Below are 18,082 nucleotides of genomic sequence, written 5' to 3' on the forward strand. Positions count from 1 at the left end.
AAAGGCCTGTGGGTTATCACACAGGGAACACTGAGATGGTGTGTCCTCAGGGACACTGCAACAGCCACTGGGTTAAGTCACAGCAAGAAGGGTGAAGAAATTTTGTTGTCAGGCACTTGAAGAGGCTGCAGAGGGAATCTCTGCCCACGTGGTTTTTAAGAACAGCATAGACACACATAACTGGAGAGGATACAAAAATATCATTATCCTGTCTCATGACTGGAGGTTGGTCTAGGTGAGCCCTGGGCAGCGAGGAAGGTGTTGGGGCAGTGCAGGCACAGCCATCAGCACTCCATGTGCTCCAGCTGCATGCCAAGGAAAAGCATCCCAGAGCAGACTGCCTCATATGACAGGAATATCAAAGCAAAAGGCTGCAGCAAAAGAAGGAAGAAGAATTTGGTGGGAGACCACGTTCAGTGTTACAGCAACACCAAACATGTCTGATCAACAGGGCCAGGGCCAGTGGCTGGAGCTGTGCCAAGGGAAGGGCAGGCTGGAGATCAGGGAAAGGCTCTTCCCCAGAGGTGCTGGCACTGCCCAGGCTCCCCAGGGGATGGGCACGGCCCCGAGGCTGCCAGAGCTCCAGGAGCGTTGGGACAGCGCTGCCAGGGGTGCCCAGGGTGGGGCTGTTGGGGGGTCTGTGCAGGGATGGGGCTGGGCTGGGGCATCCTGTGGGTCCCTCCCAGCTCAGGACATTCTGTGACTCTCCAATTAAAGAGCTGCCTGCAGTACCTGAAAATCCACAGCATCCCTGTGACACAAGAGCAAGTGACAAAGACACAAATGTGGGGGAAATACCCAGAGAAATGGGGTGGCACAGAAGCAAGAAGAAAAGTAATCTTTTGAAGCTGGGTTGCAGGGGTTTATCAGAAAAGTATTGTAGTCATCTTGGGAAGAGCTGAACCTGCTCCTGTCCTGGTGCCTGCTTTGTCTCCAAAGTGATGGCTTTGCTAACAGAGCATGCTGGGCGCCCTCACTGCCCACTGAGGCAAATGGGAAAGGCAGGGGAAAGGAAACAAAATGTTCCTTGTAGGTGATGACAAAGTTAAATGATAGAGTGTGCATAAGTTTACATCACCTAATGGGAGTTATGGGCCTTCAAGAATCCAAATGGTCAGGAAATATTAAAATGCAAAACAAAACCCTGTAACAATGTTTGGGCTGATGGCTCTGCCTGCTCTAACACTACATCTTGCACGAAACAGATGACCTTGAAACGTCAGAGTTGTTTGGGAGGCAGAGTTTTACACCTCGTGGTAAATAGCTGTTTTCATTGTTTCATATTCTTGTATTATGGAAATGGAATGAGGAAGATGTTCCTGCCCATGGCAGGGAGTTCAACTAGTTGATTTTTAAGGTCCCTGCCTACCCAAAACATCCTATGATTTTATGACAATGGGATTGGAGGATCTGAGATATGAGGATAAGCTGAGAGAGCCTGGTCATTCAACCTATAAAGATAATTCAACCTATAAAGATAAGGCTCAGGTGAATCATATCAGTGTGCACAGAGGTGAATAGAAGATGGAGCCAGACTCTTCTGGGTGACAGAAGGGGCAGGAGACACAGGCTGAAATACAGGAAATTCTGCTTAAACCTAGAAAAAAGACATTTTATGGTGAAGATGGAACAGGTTGCTCAAAGAAGTTGTGGTGGCCCCATCCTTAGAGATACTCGAAACCCAGCAGAAGGTCCTGAGGAACCTGTTCCTACTGCCCTGTATGAGCACGGAGCTTGGACCAGATATTCTCCAGAGTCCTTTCCTACTCCCACAAGTCTCCAATTCCAGGGATCACACAGGCTGACCAACCAACCTGTACCCACACAAGCTCACCAAGGTTAGCTCTCTTTTCCAGTTGGTACATGACACCTGCCTGGGGGCTTGAAGCTGTTTAGGAGGAATTTCTTCACAGAAGGGGTGATTAGGCATAGGGGCTGCTGAGGGAGGTGGTGGAGTCACTGTCCCTGGAAGTGCATAAGCAAAGAGTGGATTTGGCACTCAGTACCATGATCTAGTTGACAATGTGGTGTTGGCTCAGAGCTTGGACTCGATGATCTCGGAGGTCTTTTCCAGCCTAATTGATTCTGTGATTCTGTGATTCTGCATTCAAGAGTGAGCAGAGGCTCCTTGGAATAGGAATTGGTTGTGTCCCAGGAGCCATGATCTCCAAAGAGATTAATTTCCACATTCATAAAAAGCAGAAGAGTGTACATTCTTACATACAAAAAAAGCCCTCATTATCAGATGTTCTGACAATGGCATATTTACAACAGCATGTCCCATTAGAGATATCAAGGGCACACTTTTAGGATTATCTCTGTGGAGAGCCAGGTCAGGAAAAGCTCAGCAACCAAAGGAGACTTTCATGGGAATGCCAAGATTCCAACACCAAGGGAACAGTGGCACAATTGAAGGCTTGTCATTAGTGGTGTCCCCCAGGGCTCACTCCTGGGCCCACTATTGTTGAACTTGCTCATCAATGACTTGGATGAGGTTGTCAATCCCTCCCACAGGGTCGCTGTGCATCCCCTCAGAGGGATCTCAGCAGGCTGGGGATGGGCAGAGAGGAGCCTTCTGAAATCCAGCAAGGGCTAAGGCAGGGTCCTGCACCTGGGGAGGACCAGCCCTGGGCACCTGCACAGGCTGGGGCCAACCTGCTGGGAAGCAGCTTTGTGGAGAAGGACCTGGGGGTCCTGGTGGACAAGAAACTTTCCATGAGCCAGCAGTGTGTCCTTGTGGCCAAGGGGCCACTGGGATCCTGGAAAGCACTGGGAACAGCATTGCCAGCAGGTCAGGCAGGGGATTCAGTCCCTCTGCTCAGCCCTGTGAGGCACATCTGGAGTGCTGTGTCCAGCTCTGGCTCCTCAGCACAGCAGGGCCAGGGAGCTCCCGGAGTGGGGCCAGCCGAGGCTGCGCAGCTGAGCAAGGGCCTGGAGCATTTCAGTGCCCAGGAAAGGCTGAGGGAGCTGGGGCTGCTCAGCCTGGAGAGGAGCCCCAGTGAGAGGGGCCTCAGCCCTGGGTGTCCTGGTGTGCAGGGAGGGGCAGAGCAGGGCCCAGGCTCTGCTCCCTGGGGCCCAGCAACGGCACCAGAGGAACGGGCAGGGAGCGATGCCCAGGCAGCTCCACCTGGACAGGAGGAAGAAATTCTTTCCTGTGCAGTGACCGAGCACTGAACAGGCTGCTCAGGGCGGCTGTGGAGCATCCCTCACTGGAGATACTCCAGAACTGTCTGGATGCAGCCCCGTGCCATGCTGTGGGATGGCCCTGGCGGAGCTGGGAGCTCAGACCGGCTGCCGCCCTGTATCCCCTCTGGGATCCGGGGGCTGGGCGAACACGGCAGCAATTGAATTGAATTGAATTGAATTGAATTGAATTGAATTGAATTGAATTGAATTGAATTCCATTCCATTCCATTCCATTCCATTCCATTCCATTCCATTCCATTCCATTCCATTCCGTTCAATCCCGTTCAATCCCGTTCCGTTCCGTTCCGTTCCGTTCCCCGCCCCTCAGCGCCGCCGCCGCCGCCCGGCGCGTGCGCAGCGCGGGAAGGGCGCGAGTCGCGCGGGGCGGCGCGGCGGGCGCGCGCAGGCGCGGGGCGGGGCGGGGCGGGCGCGCGGCGCTGATGCAAGAGCGGAGCTCGGACTGAGCCCGCGGCACCGACCGACCCCGGCCCGTCCGGCCCCTCCGGCACCTCCAGCCCCCGCGGCCCCTCCGGCCCGGCCCGCCGCAGACATGTCCGGCGACGAGGTGAGACCCGCGGGGACCGCGCCGCGCCGGGGCCGCCGCCATGTGGGCGCCGGGCCTGAGGCCTGCGGTAGCGCGGCCTCCGCCCTGCGTGGGCCCGAGGCCGGGGCGGGCGGGGGTCCCGCCGGGCCGGGGCCGGGGCTGGGCAGGGCCGCACGGGGGGCTCCGCCTTGCCTGCAGCCCCGGCGGAAGGCCCGGAGCTCCCGGGAAGGCCCGGAGCTCCCGGGAAGGCCCGGAGCTCCCGGGAAGGCCCGGAGCTCCCGGGAAGGCCCGGAGCTCCCGGGAAGGCCCGGAGCTCCCGGGAAGGCCCGGCGCTCCCGGGAAGGCCCGGAGCTCCCGGGAAGGCCCGGAGCTCCCCGGGTGCTGCCGGCGGCCGCCCCTGGCGCGGAGCAGCCGGAGCGGGAGGCAGATGGCTCCGCCACCGCTGCTCCGTCGTGTTCTGCCTCTTGAGCCAAACGCGGCGTTTAGGCTGTTACCCCTCGCGTTCTGGAGCTTTTGTATCTCGGGTTTTAACCTTGAGAGGGGAATAGCAACATCTGAACAAATAATAAGCAAACGTTTTCCGGATCTGGTGGTGTTTGTCTAGGCACAGTACCGGGGAAGTTGATACATCCGTCCGTGTCTGAGAAATTTTTCAGTTGTTGTAAATGCCCTGTAGTGGCAGCTCTACTGGCCTCATTTCCATTGTTCTCATGGGGAAAAGGAAAGTTTCCCGTGTGTGAGGTGCTCATCAGCCTGGGATGCTGCTCCAGCTGGATCCAGGAGATGGCTGCTTCTGGCTTTGTGTTTTCTCTCTCGTGTTTAAAATACCTGTGTGGCTTGTTTCCTTCAAAGCAAAGTGATCACTCAAGTCTTGGAGAGAAGCTTGTCCTACGTCATAAAGGAGAACTGGTATAATTAGACTTATTTTAGTGGTAGCTGTGACTGACTTACTCAGCTGCTCTAACATCTAGAATGAATGCGTTGCAATTTTGTGCCTAGATGTGTCATGGGAGCTGCAGTTCTCATGTCTGGGCTGTTCTCTGCACCCAGGAATGCTTGCATCATGTGCTGTCTGATTCAGGTGATCACAGGGCCATGGAGCAGTTCGTGGAGTGTCCTGCTTTGCATTTAGGTTGTATCAGTAAAATTGGTTTTCTTGCATAGTGGATTAATTTGACGTCGAAGTGATTCCTGGGAAGTTGCATCTCTGGGTTGCTTGATGTGACAGAGAATAAAGATGATGGCAGATAACACAGTGGAGCTGGCACTTTTCTTCAGGCTGGTGTGCAGTGAGTGCAGGTGCCTTCCAGAATTCTGGTTTCTGGGAGCCAGATACTTTGATATTGGTGTTAAGTTGGTGAAACTTTTTAAAGTCTGTGAGGTCAAGGAGGGTGGAGACACATGGAGACAAATTTAACACTGGAAACTGGGCTAGATGGTAAGAGGTTCATTGTGTTGAGCTGTAGCTTAAAGTTTTCAGAGTTGTGTATGAATGAAACTCGTTGCTGGGAACATCCCTGAGTGCTGCCTGGAGCTGGGGCAGCACAGGCCCAGTTGTGAGAAGTGGTCTGTTAATGTCTGTTCACTTCGTTAAAAATCCTGCAAAGTACATTATCCCACTGAAGACCTGAAAGTTCTTTGAGCCCTGCAGTTTTGTGAAGCTTCAGGCAGTAATACTGGAGAGTGCTGTGTTTTGACAAATTTAAGTGCTGCTTGGTCTTAGTAATTTTGCCCCTCTCCCTAGTCGTAAGGCCACCTGAGCTGATTGATCAGGGCAGGGGTGATGTTTGCTTCTTGGACACGCCTGTGTTTATTCAGAATAAGGAAATGGGATTTATTTGTGCCTTCTGTTGGAATCCCTGCCACTGTCACAGCAGTTCAGAGGTTCATTGGCTTCAGTCTTGAGTTGCATTTGGTCTATGAAACCTTGATTCTGTTTCCCCCACCCTCTGTTCACTTGCTAATATTCTGTAAGTTGGGATTTGAACTGTGTAGGCACACAGGTATATGGGGATGGATGTGAGAAGGAACCATATGGTCTACAGAGGAGAAAACCCCATATGGGAATTTGCCTCTGCGAGCAGGAACAGGATGGGAATCTATTTTTTTTTTTTTTTTTCACACAGGAAAAGAATCCAGGTTTGTTGTGTTTGTGCTGGGGGCTGAGGTTCCTTCAGTAGAAAATCTGCAGCTTTGTAGTTTGTCAGCACTAACCGGTATCATAAAGTTGAGACAAAGCCAATGTGCTGAGCAGAGAAAAGGAATAAAGTTTGGAAACACCTGCCTCAGAAAGCCAGAACATGACCAGCTGGGTTATCAGGCTGGTTCATTTATGTCATGACTTGTTAAAGCAAATGTGACCTAAGGCTCCCGCTGAGTGCTTGTTGAAGCCCTTGTTGAACAAAACATTTCAGGCTTAGGCATCCTCCTCCTCAGGTTGTGGAGTGTGCCGTGTTCTGAGTAGGTGTTGGGTGTGCAGAAGCCTGGCTTGCCCTGCCTGGCTGGGGTGGCTCTCCTCAAGGCCACCTGGGTTTGATGCTGAAAACCAATCTCCTGCATCCAGGAGTTGTCTTGGTGTGTTCAGTTTATGGTGGTTCAGATGTCTTTTCCCTCAAAAAAAGAGATTAGGGGTGGGTGGGCTGGTTCCTTCTTAGAAACTGTTACATCTGATCAAGGCATGATCTTAGGTTTGTTTCACGTGAGACAATAAAAACCTCTTCAGAGTCTTGCAGAGCATCTTCATGGAAATGAGTCAGCCACTTGTGCTGGATCCCATGCAGGCAGCTCTCCTGGGGAGGTCCAGGAGGAAGCAGACGTGGAACCAGTTGGACATGCTGTGATTTCTGTGCATTGCAGCAGCATGATTCACACCACTATCTATGGAAGCAGCAGAGAAAAGCCCTCTGGCTTTCTTCTGAAGATCATTCCAGCACAGTGTGTACAACTAAAGACCCACTTCAGCAGTTTGAAAGCCTCAGGCCCCCCATGTGTGTGCAGGCTTTGGGGATGTTTGTGTCTGTTGTGCTGCAGACACCCATATGAGCAGTTTGATGCCTTTAGCAGAGCCTGAACAAAACATGCATGTTTCAGAAAATTGGAAGAATATGGCAAGAACAGCATGTGTAGGAGAATGAGAAATGCAAGGAAAGGTCGTGTTGTGGGGAGAGGGAAACCACCAGACTTCAGGGGTAGCTGGGCAAGAAGTTGGAGAGCTGCTCCTTGGTGAAGTGCTGGCTCTTTCCTGAGTGAGGGTGTTCATGATGGTGAAGTACAGCTCTGTGAGAGCATTCTTCCATTACTGGATAAGGAACATTGGAGAAAGTGTCTAAAATGGTTGTATTTCATATAAACTATGGTGTGATAGTCCAGGCAGATGTAACAAACTGACCATCAGCTGGGATGTCAGCTTGTGTCTGAAGTGAAACAAAAAGCTTTAATGTGTTGGAATAAATCCCTCAGGTCTGCACATGATAAATAGGTTAAAAGTGAGTCTGAGGTTAGTGCCTTCTTCACAGCCAGACAAGGTGAATTAAGCTGCTTTGCTGGGTAAAGAGCTCATGAACAGCTTTTATTCCCTTGGTGTCTGAGGTTCAGTTTCTCACTCTGGGGAGGGAGAAGGATTAGACCTTTGCCATTTCAGTGTTCAGTTCAGAGCTGATGCAGGTCTTGCTGTATCACCAGCCCCTTCCAGGCTTCCTTCTCATCCAGAGTGTTCTTGTCAAGAGAGTGGTGGCAAATCTTGTCTTCAGTAAATCTGGGATTTAATGTGTCTCACAAGTGAAAGTGATTTGCGGTCAAAACATGTGCTTTGGTGGGATTAAATTTTCTTCTGTGCTGAGTGGTGCTGTACTATTGCAAATTGGAGTCCATAATGGTCATAAAATAGAGATGGTAGCCAGTCTGTCAGAGTGACAGCTTTAACAGTTTTTCAGCTGCACTAATAATTAGGTGACAGGAAACTTGGACTACAGGAAAAGTAGCAGGTGCTGTGAACTCTGTCAGTTTTCCCTTGTAATTGCCATAGTTGAGGTTGAAGCTGAGGAGCAGTTTGGGGAAAGTGTTACAAATAATAAATGGGGGGCTGATTATTGAGCTGCTAAGGAGCTCTTGACTTTTACAGATGATTTTCGATCCTACTATGAGCAAGAAGAAGAAGAAAAAGAAGAAGCCCTTCATGCTGGATGAGGAAGGAGGAGGAGACCTACAAACAGAGGAGACTCAGCAATCAGAAACAAAGGAAGTTGAACCAGAGCCAACAGAAGACAAAGATGTTGAAGCAGATGAAGAAGATAGCAGGAAGAAAGGTAAGGTGAATTCATGTAGATAAACTCTCAAAGGTGCTGTTTTGAGACTACAGGCCCAATTTCAAGAATTTGGCATCCCAGAGTATAATGCCAGAGCGTTGGTGTGTTCAGAGATTTGTGAGTGATCTCTGCTGCCTGTTTGGAGGGCAGCTTGCCCTCTTGCTTGGAATCACGTTCACAGACACCACCAAGCTCCCAGGGGCTTATGTAATTTCCAGTTTTCTAACTCAAACAGTCCCTTGTGTAAGGCACTGAAAAGAGACTCTCTAAAAGAGTGTGAAGTTTTAAATCTTCCATGTGCAGTTGTTGCAGTAATTCCACAATTATGGCTCTTTTTCATTTGAACAGTTAAGCAATAGTGTGAATAACAGAAACATGGCTAATGGAATTTCTAGTTTTTGGACAATTCAGAAAGTGATAACCAGAGTGTTCTTTGGAATCTTTCAGGAAGTGTGTGATTGTGTATAAAACCTTGCTTTTTAAATTGAGGCCAATGTATTTGCAAGATTACCTAATTCAGAGAGTGCCATTAACTTAAATCCAGTTTGTTGATAAATTGACTCCTGCTGCAGACCAAAGAAACTGCACCTTCCTCGTGCACTTCTCATTTTTTGTCCAAGCATCTCTAATGACAAAAGTGACTAATTTATCTTGTACAGCAGAAAGAAAGATTAAACATTTAAAGAATCAAAAGACACAGAAGGTGCAGAAACTAAAACAGTATTTGGGGGCAGAGGGGAATGATCTCTTCAAACCTGAAGGATATCCACAGGGGTTACAGATCATTGCTTGTATCTTACTGTGATGTTTTAAAGATTTGGATGTCAATTAGAAGCCTTAATGTCTGAACTGTTTCTACAGTTACACTTCTTTAGGTAACCCTTTGTTTTTTAGATACAACAGATGACTTGGATGATTTAAACTTCTTCAATCAAAAGAAAAAGAAGAAAAAAACAAAAAAGATATTTGATATTGATGAAGCAGAAGAAGGTGTAAAGGTTTGTTTACATAACTTGACTATGGCTGAAAACTCTATTTGTTCTATTTTGTATTTTTTCTTGAAATTGGCAGTGCAGGAGTTGTCTCAAGTCTGTCATTGTGTCTTGGTGCAGTTCATAATTAAACTTTACATGTCTTCCTTTTTTTTTTTTTTCCTTTTTTTCTTTTTTTTTTTTTAATGAACATGTTGCTCCTGCCTGGGCTTTTTGTCCAGAAGTGGAAAAACTTGCCTGCTCTGCACAAAGAGCAAGTAATTCACTAGTCTGGAGGAAGAGCTGATTAACCTCAAGGTTAATTGTCTTCTGGGGTTAGAGAGATAACTGGATGTCAGAAGCCACACACAGAACAGTCCTCTAAAGGCCAGCACTTCAAATAAAGTGCACATATCTGCCAAGAAATCTGTTTTCACTCTGGTGTTTTCTTTAGAAAGGATTGGCTACTGTGCTGTGTTCCAGAAGGTGTACAAGATATTTTTACTCTTCTCAAGTTTTATTCCAAGTAGTATTTTTGTATCACATGTCAGTGGAACTGGCAAGCCCAGAGAGCAGGAGGACAGAGAAATGTTATGTTATGCATAAACCTCCTTTTCAAATTCTGTCTTTTGGGGAAGAAAATGTTCATCTGATCTGCCTCAGGGTAGTACAGAATACTTGTTCTGTGTTCTTTCAGTGTGCAGAATTGTGATAACGAATTAGAGTAGCACAGCTTTGCTTTCCCTTGCTGCTGCCATGAAGGGTGTTTTGTTCCCTCCTGTCCTCAGATGGCTGCTGTCTTAAGTGCAGTCTGACCTTGTTCCTGGCTAGCCAGAAGTTAAGCCAGAAGGTGCAAGTCTGGCCCTGCTGATGGCAGTAGTGCAGGGTCTAGAGCTCTCTTGAACATGCTGGAATTCCATTCTTACCTGTTGGGTTTCAGGGCTGTGGTGGGTGTCACCAGTATTCACCTCTATAGTGTACAGCTGGTGTTGTTTCTGGTGCTATGGAGGGCTGTGGTTAACAAGGATAAACTACAGTCTTACTAATTTGCAGGAATTGAAAATTGAAGGAGATGTGCCAGATACAGTAGAACCTGAAGATGACCTTGATATCATGCTGGGCAATAAAAAGAAGAAAAAGAAGAATGTGAAGTTTCCAGATGAAGATGAGATAATGGAGAAGGATGAAGGTAGAAGTATAACCTAGCTCTGTGAAATGTCAGAAGTGAAATGTAGTCCACCTTGTATGTGAATAAGTTCAGTTCAAATGCCTTTTTTGTTCCAAAATTTATCAGAAAAATGTTCTATAAAAGCCCTGTATAAATTTCCCATGAGTGCTGGTGTCCCTTTTTGACAAACAGAGAAGACTTGAGTCCACATCTCAGTGGAATTTTCTCCTCTGTACCTTTTAGAAATCATGTAATCGTGAGTTTAAAGAATGTTTCTTAATGAATCCCCAAAAACTTTCTTTACAGCATTTGAGGATGAAGATAGCAAAAAAGATGATGGAATTTCTTTTAGCCTTCAGTCAGGACCTGCGTGGGCAGGCTCAGAAAGAGACTACACATATGATGAGGTAATGTTCCAGAGACTTTTAAAACATATTTTCCATGTTCATGTGCATCAATAGAGCCTTATGCTCATATTTCCTACTTCTAACTTCAGAGTGAAGGACATGTAGTCAGTAGATAATGAGCAGAAGCTGACATGGCATGTCTTCTATTACAGTAATTTTCACTATATTATCATATTTCAAACACCTCTGCCATGGTCAGAGCAAACCCTTGGGGAAGCAGTATTGGCATTTTGCATTTATCAGAATGCTTTAAATGTCTTCTGAAGCAGGTGGGGAAATGCTCTTAGGCAGAGGTAGTCTGATATTCACTGTGAATGCTGTTTCAGGTGGCTTTTAGAGGTGAGGTACTTTGAGGAATGGCAGATGCTCACGTGGGTGTGAATCCCTCCTTTTGCAGTTGCTCAATAGAGTTTTTAACATCATGCGGGAGAAGAACCCAGACATGGTGGCTGGAGAGAAGCGGAAATTTGTCATGAAGCCCCCGCAGGTTGTGAGAGTAGGGACCAAGAAAACATCTTTTGTCAACTTCACAGATATCTGCAAATTGTAAGTTTCCCCTTTGGATTTCCCAGGAATAGCAGATGGATGCACTGCTCTGTGCCCCCGTAGAGTTTTCTGGCAAGTGACTGTGGCAAACCAGGAGTGGAAGCTATTTCAGTCAGAGAGCTCATTACATTTCTCTGTGAGAAGATAATTCTGAACATTATTTATTGAGATAATTTCTAATTTTATACTCAAATTACGAAAATGATACATGGGCTGAAACTTGGTGGGTTCATTGGGTTCTAGCAAGTTGGGTCAACAGTGACATTTATGTGCCAGCCTTGATGAGAAGGGTGGGAATAGTTCTTTCTAATTTGAGCTGACTACAAATACTGTTCTCTTGATAAACGATATGGACTCCAGTAGTGTTTTTCCCACTGTTTTCTGCAGTGATACCGGTCTTAATTATGTCTTGTGAAGGCAGCTCTGTTCTTTGTGAGCATTTCTGGGAATGCAGATCTGATGGGTATCAGAAGTGTGCCAGAAAACAGGCCTGGTGAAACCCTGCTGAGGATCTGGGTTGTGCACTAAGGGGAGTTTTTAATGGTAGCTACTAATGTTTCTTCAGGGGATGGGTCAGTAAGAATGAAAGATCTGTAATAGAAAACTTCTTTTCACTAGTTACCGTAATTTTGAGTTGGGAACAATGGGAAGATTTTTTTGTGTGGACTGCTCTTTGGTGCAGACCCCTGGCACTGCTCCCTGTGAAACTTTCTAACTTAAATTGGATTTATCCTGCCAGTCCTATACAAATACCAAATTTCTCTGAAGGGGGAAGGTTAAACATTTCCTTACTTTATTTTTAGATTACATCGTCAGCCAAAACATCTCCTGGCATTTTTGTTGGCAGAATTGGGTACAAGGTAAGACTGCTGGGCTGTGTGTGTGCTCAGGATTTATATTGGTCCAATATAACATTTTGAGGTTAGATCTGTATAGATGTGCTGGAACATGAGGCTTTTGTTCCCTGCACTTCAGCGCTGTGCTGGGTGATTGAGGAGAGAACGTTTTAGTGAGGAGGTACAGAGGGAAACTCTCAAGTCCAAGGGAATGGTCTTGTTCACTCCCCTGAGACACACAGGTGAGGGCAAAACTTCTGTAGCTCTTAAGTTATTTTGAATTTTGCATTTTTTTTGTCCCTACAACACAATTCTGTCTGTGCTCTTCTTGAAGAATGTATCTTTGTCTTGCTTCATGTTCCTGATTTGTTTTGAATGCTTCACACCTGCAAATAAAAAAAATGCATTTTCTTTTTTTCAATTAGTGGTTCAATAGATGGTAACAACCAACTGGTAATCAAAGGAAGATTCCAGCAAAAACAGATAGAAAATGTCTTGAGAAGATATATCAGTAAGTAGAACTCCCCTTCCCACAGCAGATTTCTCTCAGCCCCCTTGTGACGCCTGCGTATGGCCCAGGTGTGTGCCCACCATGGAGGAGGCTGAGGAGCCACAACTTTCCTTTATCATGGAATAGTGCAAATACAGGTGGTTCTGCCATGGTTAGACCATGGGCTGTACCCTGTCCTGCACTAAAGCATGCCAATGAAAACAGCATTTGAGAACTGCTTGTTTTCATCTGAGCCTCATATCTTGGCTTTGATGAGGACTGTGGAAAGCAACAGTAGTTGTTTTTCCAGTCTGTTGTACCCGTGAATTGACAGATGCAGTGTTAAGATAAGTTCTGTTCAAATGCCTTTTTTGTTCCAAAATTTACCAGAAAAATGTTCTATAAAAGCCCTGTATAAATTTCCCATGAGTGCTGGTGTCCCTTTTTGACAAAGAGAGAAGACTTGAGTCCACATCTCAGTGGAGTTTTCTCCTGTGTACCTTTTAGAAATCATGTAATCGTGAGGTTAAAGAATGTTTCTTAGTGAATCCCCATAAACTTTTTGTGCCACAGCTGGTCAGAGGACTCAGATTATGTGTCCCAAAGCTCCTGCTTTAGTGCTGTGTCAGTGCCAGAGCTGCTGACACCTGGCAGTGCTGCCCCAGCAGAGGAGCACCAGTGGGAAATGTGTACTGGTTATTAGCACTAGAGCAGTGTCAGTGCCTGATGTACCACACAGAACCTCCTCCTGGTTATCCAGGGGCGATTTTTAGTGTCACAGTCATCCCCTGTGAGCTGGTGGGTGTGTTGGAGCAGCTTTTAGGGCGCTGTGAGCAGCAGCAGGGCTGACTGCCCTTTGTTCCTGCAGAGGAGTACGTCACCTGCCACACGTGCCGCTCCCCCGACACCATCCTGCAGAAGGACACGCGGCTCTACTTCCTGCAGTGCGAGACCTGCCACTCCCGCTGCTCCGTGGCCAGCATCAAAACCGGCTTCCAGGCTGTCACAGGCAAGAGAGCACAGCTCCGTGCCAAAGCTAACTAGGTTTGCTAACAACACTGCGGTTGGCAGCGTGTTCTGGGGAGATGGGACTGGACAGGTTTGCAATCCGAGTGGATTTACCATTGTATTAAAGCGAGGTTGTAAAAACAACAAGAAATTTGGCTTTTGATTGATTGGTCTGTGAAATCCTTGCAAGATGCAGATCCTCAAGCTGTTCACATACATTTGCTCATTGAATATATTTTACCAACTGTAAGGAGCGTGGTGGGAAAGGAGGTGCTTTTTAATCCGTTCAGACTTCTGTAAAAGACAAGATAAATTAAAGATACTATAACAGTGAGTGTCTTGGATTTGGATTTTTCCTTCAGTTTCCTCTTCAAACACTGGTGGGAATGGTTGGTGTGTTGTTCTGAATATCATGTCACTGAGCTATGTCCAAGACCCAGAATGAAGTTCTAAGATAAAGGTTATTTTGCTTTTACATAACAGGCTTATTTTAGTTTTACTGTCATGAAACAGAGAAACCAGTCACAGAGTCCCAGGGCTGACAGGCCAACGTGAGCCCTGCTCCTGCTTGTACAGCCACGGGTGCCTTGTGCACAGGCTTAATTAGGCAAAAATAGCTTTGAGACAGTTCAGACACCAGATTGGTGCTGAATTTTAACACAGACTCAGTAAACTGTACTGTAAGTTTTCATAGTGTCATAGTACTAAATTTTGCAATTTCTAATAGAGAGACATTTATATTTCTGAAGTCCTGCACTCTTCATCACTTTAAAAAGAATCTAAATGCAGCAAAAAACAAAAAAGTAATAGGTCTAAATGTCATTGTATGGTGGCTGCAGCACAGTCTTCTATAAATCCTGAATTTGCAGGAGATACTGCCAAGTAATTTGGGTTCCAAATTAACACTTTTTGCTTCAGGATCTTCCCATGCCCTTCCTCTGCTGGCAGCATCGGTGACCTCGAGGGGACACCTGGTGCTGTCCTCGCTGGGTTTTGTGTAGAAGTTCTTCCAGCTGGGCATGCAGATGGGAGGGAAGGTCCCCCCTGGGTTGCAGAAGTGGGGACAGTTGTCACTTGGGTACCAGAATGTCCCAGGTGGAGGGAAAGGTGCAGCAGCTCAGGGCCCTGGGCACCCCCCTGCGGGTCAGGGGAGCAGCCTCCTCCCCAGGGGAGCTGGTCCTTTGAAGGCAATACAGCAAACACCACAACTTGAAGGGTTTCTACTGAGTTTTAACCTTTGTATGTTAACACGGAGCACAGTATTGCTGGGGAGTCACTCACTTGCTATTTGAAAACTTTGACAGTGCTGTAAGGTGGAAAATCAAGGTTTTATGGTTGGTTTCTTAAAAGCATTTTGAATTTCAAGTGAGCTATACCAATGTTGGATGTATCTTAAAGTGAATAAAGCCAGGATCAGTGCCTCTTGTAACATTGTTGTATTCTTGTTTCTTCCTCTAGCAGAGTCTCCTGTTGGGGGTTAAACCTTGGAGAAGTACAAGTTGCCTTTTTGTTTTGGTGACTTGCTTGTGGGACACCCTGAAATAGCTGAAGAGCAATGATACTTTGTTTTTAAATGCTTTTTTTTCCCTGGGTCAAATACCTTTAACATACTTAAAAAAATACAGCGTGGCCTTGAGCTGGTGCTGTATTTCAGTGCTTTAAATGAAAAGCTTGATTTAGTGAAATTGGATGAAAAAGATCCAAGTTAATAAAGGAATAAATCATTGTTCCAACCTCTCAGCTCTGAGCTCTGGCTTGCAGGAGGGTTTCAGAGGTGTATTTTGTAGATGTGCTTTGAGTCTGTGCATGAAACCCTGAAGGCTTTTAATGACTGATATTGGAGTGCAGCATCTTGAGCTGTAGGCTCAGATCCTGCTGTGGAATAAGAATAACCTCACTAATGCAGGAACAGCCTGTCTAGGAGCAGATATCAGTTGGGGCTTATTTTTTTTTAGGAAAAACTTCACAGTACATTCAAATAATGTTGTATGAACACAAATTTCTCATGCTGCCTGTGAAGCCGATGTGAGTTTGAAGTGCAGTCGTGTTCAAAGGCAAAAAAGTTTTTACTTGAGCTGGCTGTGAGAAAGCAGCTTAGGGATGGAGCTCTTACCAGAGGAGCTGTGGTTCCCTGTGTCTGTGTGCAGATGCATTTTTGGAGGCAGAGCTGGTTTTGTCCATGTTTTTTTCTCTCTGAGCTGAAAATTGGCTGTGCAGATGTGGGAGCCAGATTGTAGGTACTGAAAGTCCCTGTGTGAACAAGAGCTGGGCTGCTCCTTCTCCATGGATTTTGCCATGCCCAGTTCTCCACCTGACCCAAGTAGTCTGAACAATGCAGGGCTGTTCCTTCCCAGCAGTGAAGGTGAAACATCTTCCAGCCCAGGACATTCAAGAGAAAATCATCTGAGACTTGTCCCTGGAGGTGCTGGGAGCACAGGGTGAGTTGCTGTTGTGGTCAGTCAGCCTGAGCTTTACTGCTGCCTTGGAAGAACAATCTCTTTATCCCCACTTCTGCCCAGATGTGCTTTTATCTCCACTGTCAAGGGGTTGGGGACATGAGTAACCAGGGAAATGGGAACATCTTGTGCCCTAACTGAGCACGAATCCAGTGGGATCAGCTGCCCTGGGGCTCATGTGCTTCTGTTCTGATGAAATCACTGGTGGCTGCTATGAAAATCAGTGAGAATAAACTCCATTGCTGGGAGCTTCTGGCCAGAGCAAGAATGTAATAATTTTTTAACCACAGCTGGTGTAAAGGAGAAGCATTTATGAAATGGCTCCATGGAGAGCTGGGAGTTCCTGGCTGGTCCCCGACTGACGTGCAGCGTGTCCTCCAGGTATGGCCACCACACCCTGAGATCTGGGGTTAGGGGCAGCTCTGGGGCAGCTTCTCAGGGAGCCTGGGACATCTGGGGTCGTCAGCAAGGAGAGGAAAAAAGCAGATTTTTCAGAGCTGCTGCTACCAGGACAGGGTTTGTCACAAACTGCAGGGGGTGTTGAGCTTTAATCAGGTGAAAGGACCTGATTAAAGGTCCTGGTGGTGGCTGGCAGGGAGGCACAGGAATAGAAACAGCAGGAAGTTGCTGAAAATCAAGAAAATGTGAAATCAAGTGTGATGCTGACTGCTGAGAATCATTAGAATTTATCTGTTCATCTTCTAAACAGCATTTCTCCAGCTCTCTGTTCTGCCTCTGTGCTCAGTTTTCTCATAGAAGTTTATTCCAGATTACTTTAATAATCTTTTTCTCCTAAAGAGAAGCAAGCTCAGGGGTTGGTGCTGATCATTAACACACATTATCTCACCTGGACAAGCCTCTGCTTTGAAGGGACCTCACCTGGCTTCTGTCCCTGGACTAACAATTTTGGTGTTTGCAGCTCTTTCATTATCTTAGCTTTTTTTAGTCATTATTTTAGCTCTTTCATTATTTTATCTATTTCAGTGATGAAGACAGGGCAGTGCCATCAGTCATTCAGCCAGTCTTTAGTTTTTAGGAAAAGCCTGAAGACAGTTTTCCTGCAGGTGTTTCACCATATGTGGATATAGATAAGCTCTACATAAACTTTCACAGAGGTATCACAGCATAACCCTTATACTCATATATATCCTTGGTACAGGATGGTTGTCAGTCTGTCCCAAGCCCAAGGGAGCAGTTCTTTTTACAGAAGGAGAAATTCCAGCTGGCCCTGGAAATGTGTTGCTGCCCAAAAAACCCGAAGAATTGGGTTTTCCTCACCAGAAGAAAAATATTCCCTCACTTCCCTGTGCTCTTGTGTGTACAGACAGGCTCATTCCTTGTTGTCCATCCTTTTTCCTTTTGGCACATTGCAAACCCCTGCATAATTCTGGAATAAAGCAGTCACCACTTCTGTGCTGGGAAGCATTTTTCTGCTCAGTACCCAGCAGAAATGTGTGGTACCTCCCTCCCTCTTCAGCCCATTGCATCCCCCACGGTGGTCTCTGGACTCACAGAAGTTCTGCTTTTTCTAACAGAAGTGGCATCCTTAATTCTACATTCTAAGGTAAAGCAAATCACTTTTAAAATCCATTGTTTCTTCCCCCAGCCCTGCTTTGGGTAATTATAAGTTTGGGTGTATTTCTTTCTTCTGTGTGAGAGAGCTGCACTGGGTGGGAGCGAGACTGGAAGCAGTTTGTGCCCTGATTGTCACTGATGTCAGGTGTTTTATTACAGGGAGGAAATTGTAATGTGAGTCACTTTGAAAATAAATAAGGCACAGAAGGCCAATAAAAAATAAATTTTCACTTACAATTTTCCTTTTGTGGACTGAAATGTCTCTATGCTGCTCATGGCCCTCAGAACCTGCTGCAGGCCTTGTGCTATGTTTTTGTTCAGCACAAAAATTGCCATTTTTCCACCAAGGCAGTGAAAAAGTAAGTTCTGAGAAATGTGAGCTCATCTAAAATTAAACTTAAAACATTTTTCTTTCCTGCCTTGCCCCCACCCTCCCTGACACCCTCAGACAAGAGAGGGAGGAGTGATTGCTTTCTTTTTTCTCCTGAAGGAGCTGTCTGGGGTTGTCCTGGTGTGTGATTTGGCTTCGAGGTGTGGCTGTTGAAGTTTCCCGGTTGGTGGGAAAGCCCTTGCTTGGGGCTGCCTGTGGAG

General features: G+C 46.6%; 1 protein-coding gene across 2 annotated transcripts; it reads left to right on the forward strand.

Annotated features, from left to right (window-relative positions):
• Positions 1 to 3,571: 3,571 nt before the first annotated feature.
• EIF2S2 (eukaryotic translation initiation factor 2 subunit beta) lies at positions 3,572 to 13,794 on the forward strand. 2 transcript variants are annotated; one of them, NM_001245839.1, is given in 10 exon segments: positions 3,602 to 3,751; positions 7,851 to 8,034; positions 8,929 to 9,032; positions 10,059 to 10,194; positions 10,480 to 10,580; positions 10,978 to 11,099; positions 11,102 to 11,126; positions 11,930 to 11,986; positions 12,388 to 12,473; positions 13,321 to 13,794. In NM_001245839.1, coding segments are annotated over 9 exon segments (762 nt in total). In that variant the 5' UTR covers positions 3,602 to 3,736; the 3' UTR covers positions 12,406 to 12,473; positions 13,321 to 13,794.
• The last annotated feature ends 4,288 nt before the right edge of the window (positions 13,795 to 18,082 follow it).

Source organism: Taeniopygia guttata, chromosome 20 (assembly GCF_048771995.1).
Source record: "Taeniopygia guttata chromosome 20, bTaeGut7.mat, whole genome shotgun sequence".
NCBI lineage: Eukaryota > Metazoa > Chordata > Aves > Passeriformes > Estrildidae > Taeniopygia > Taeniopygia guttata.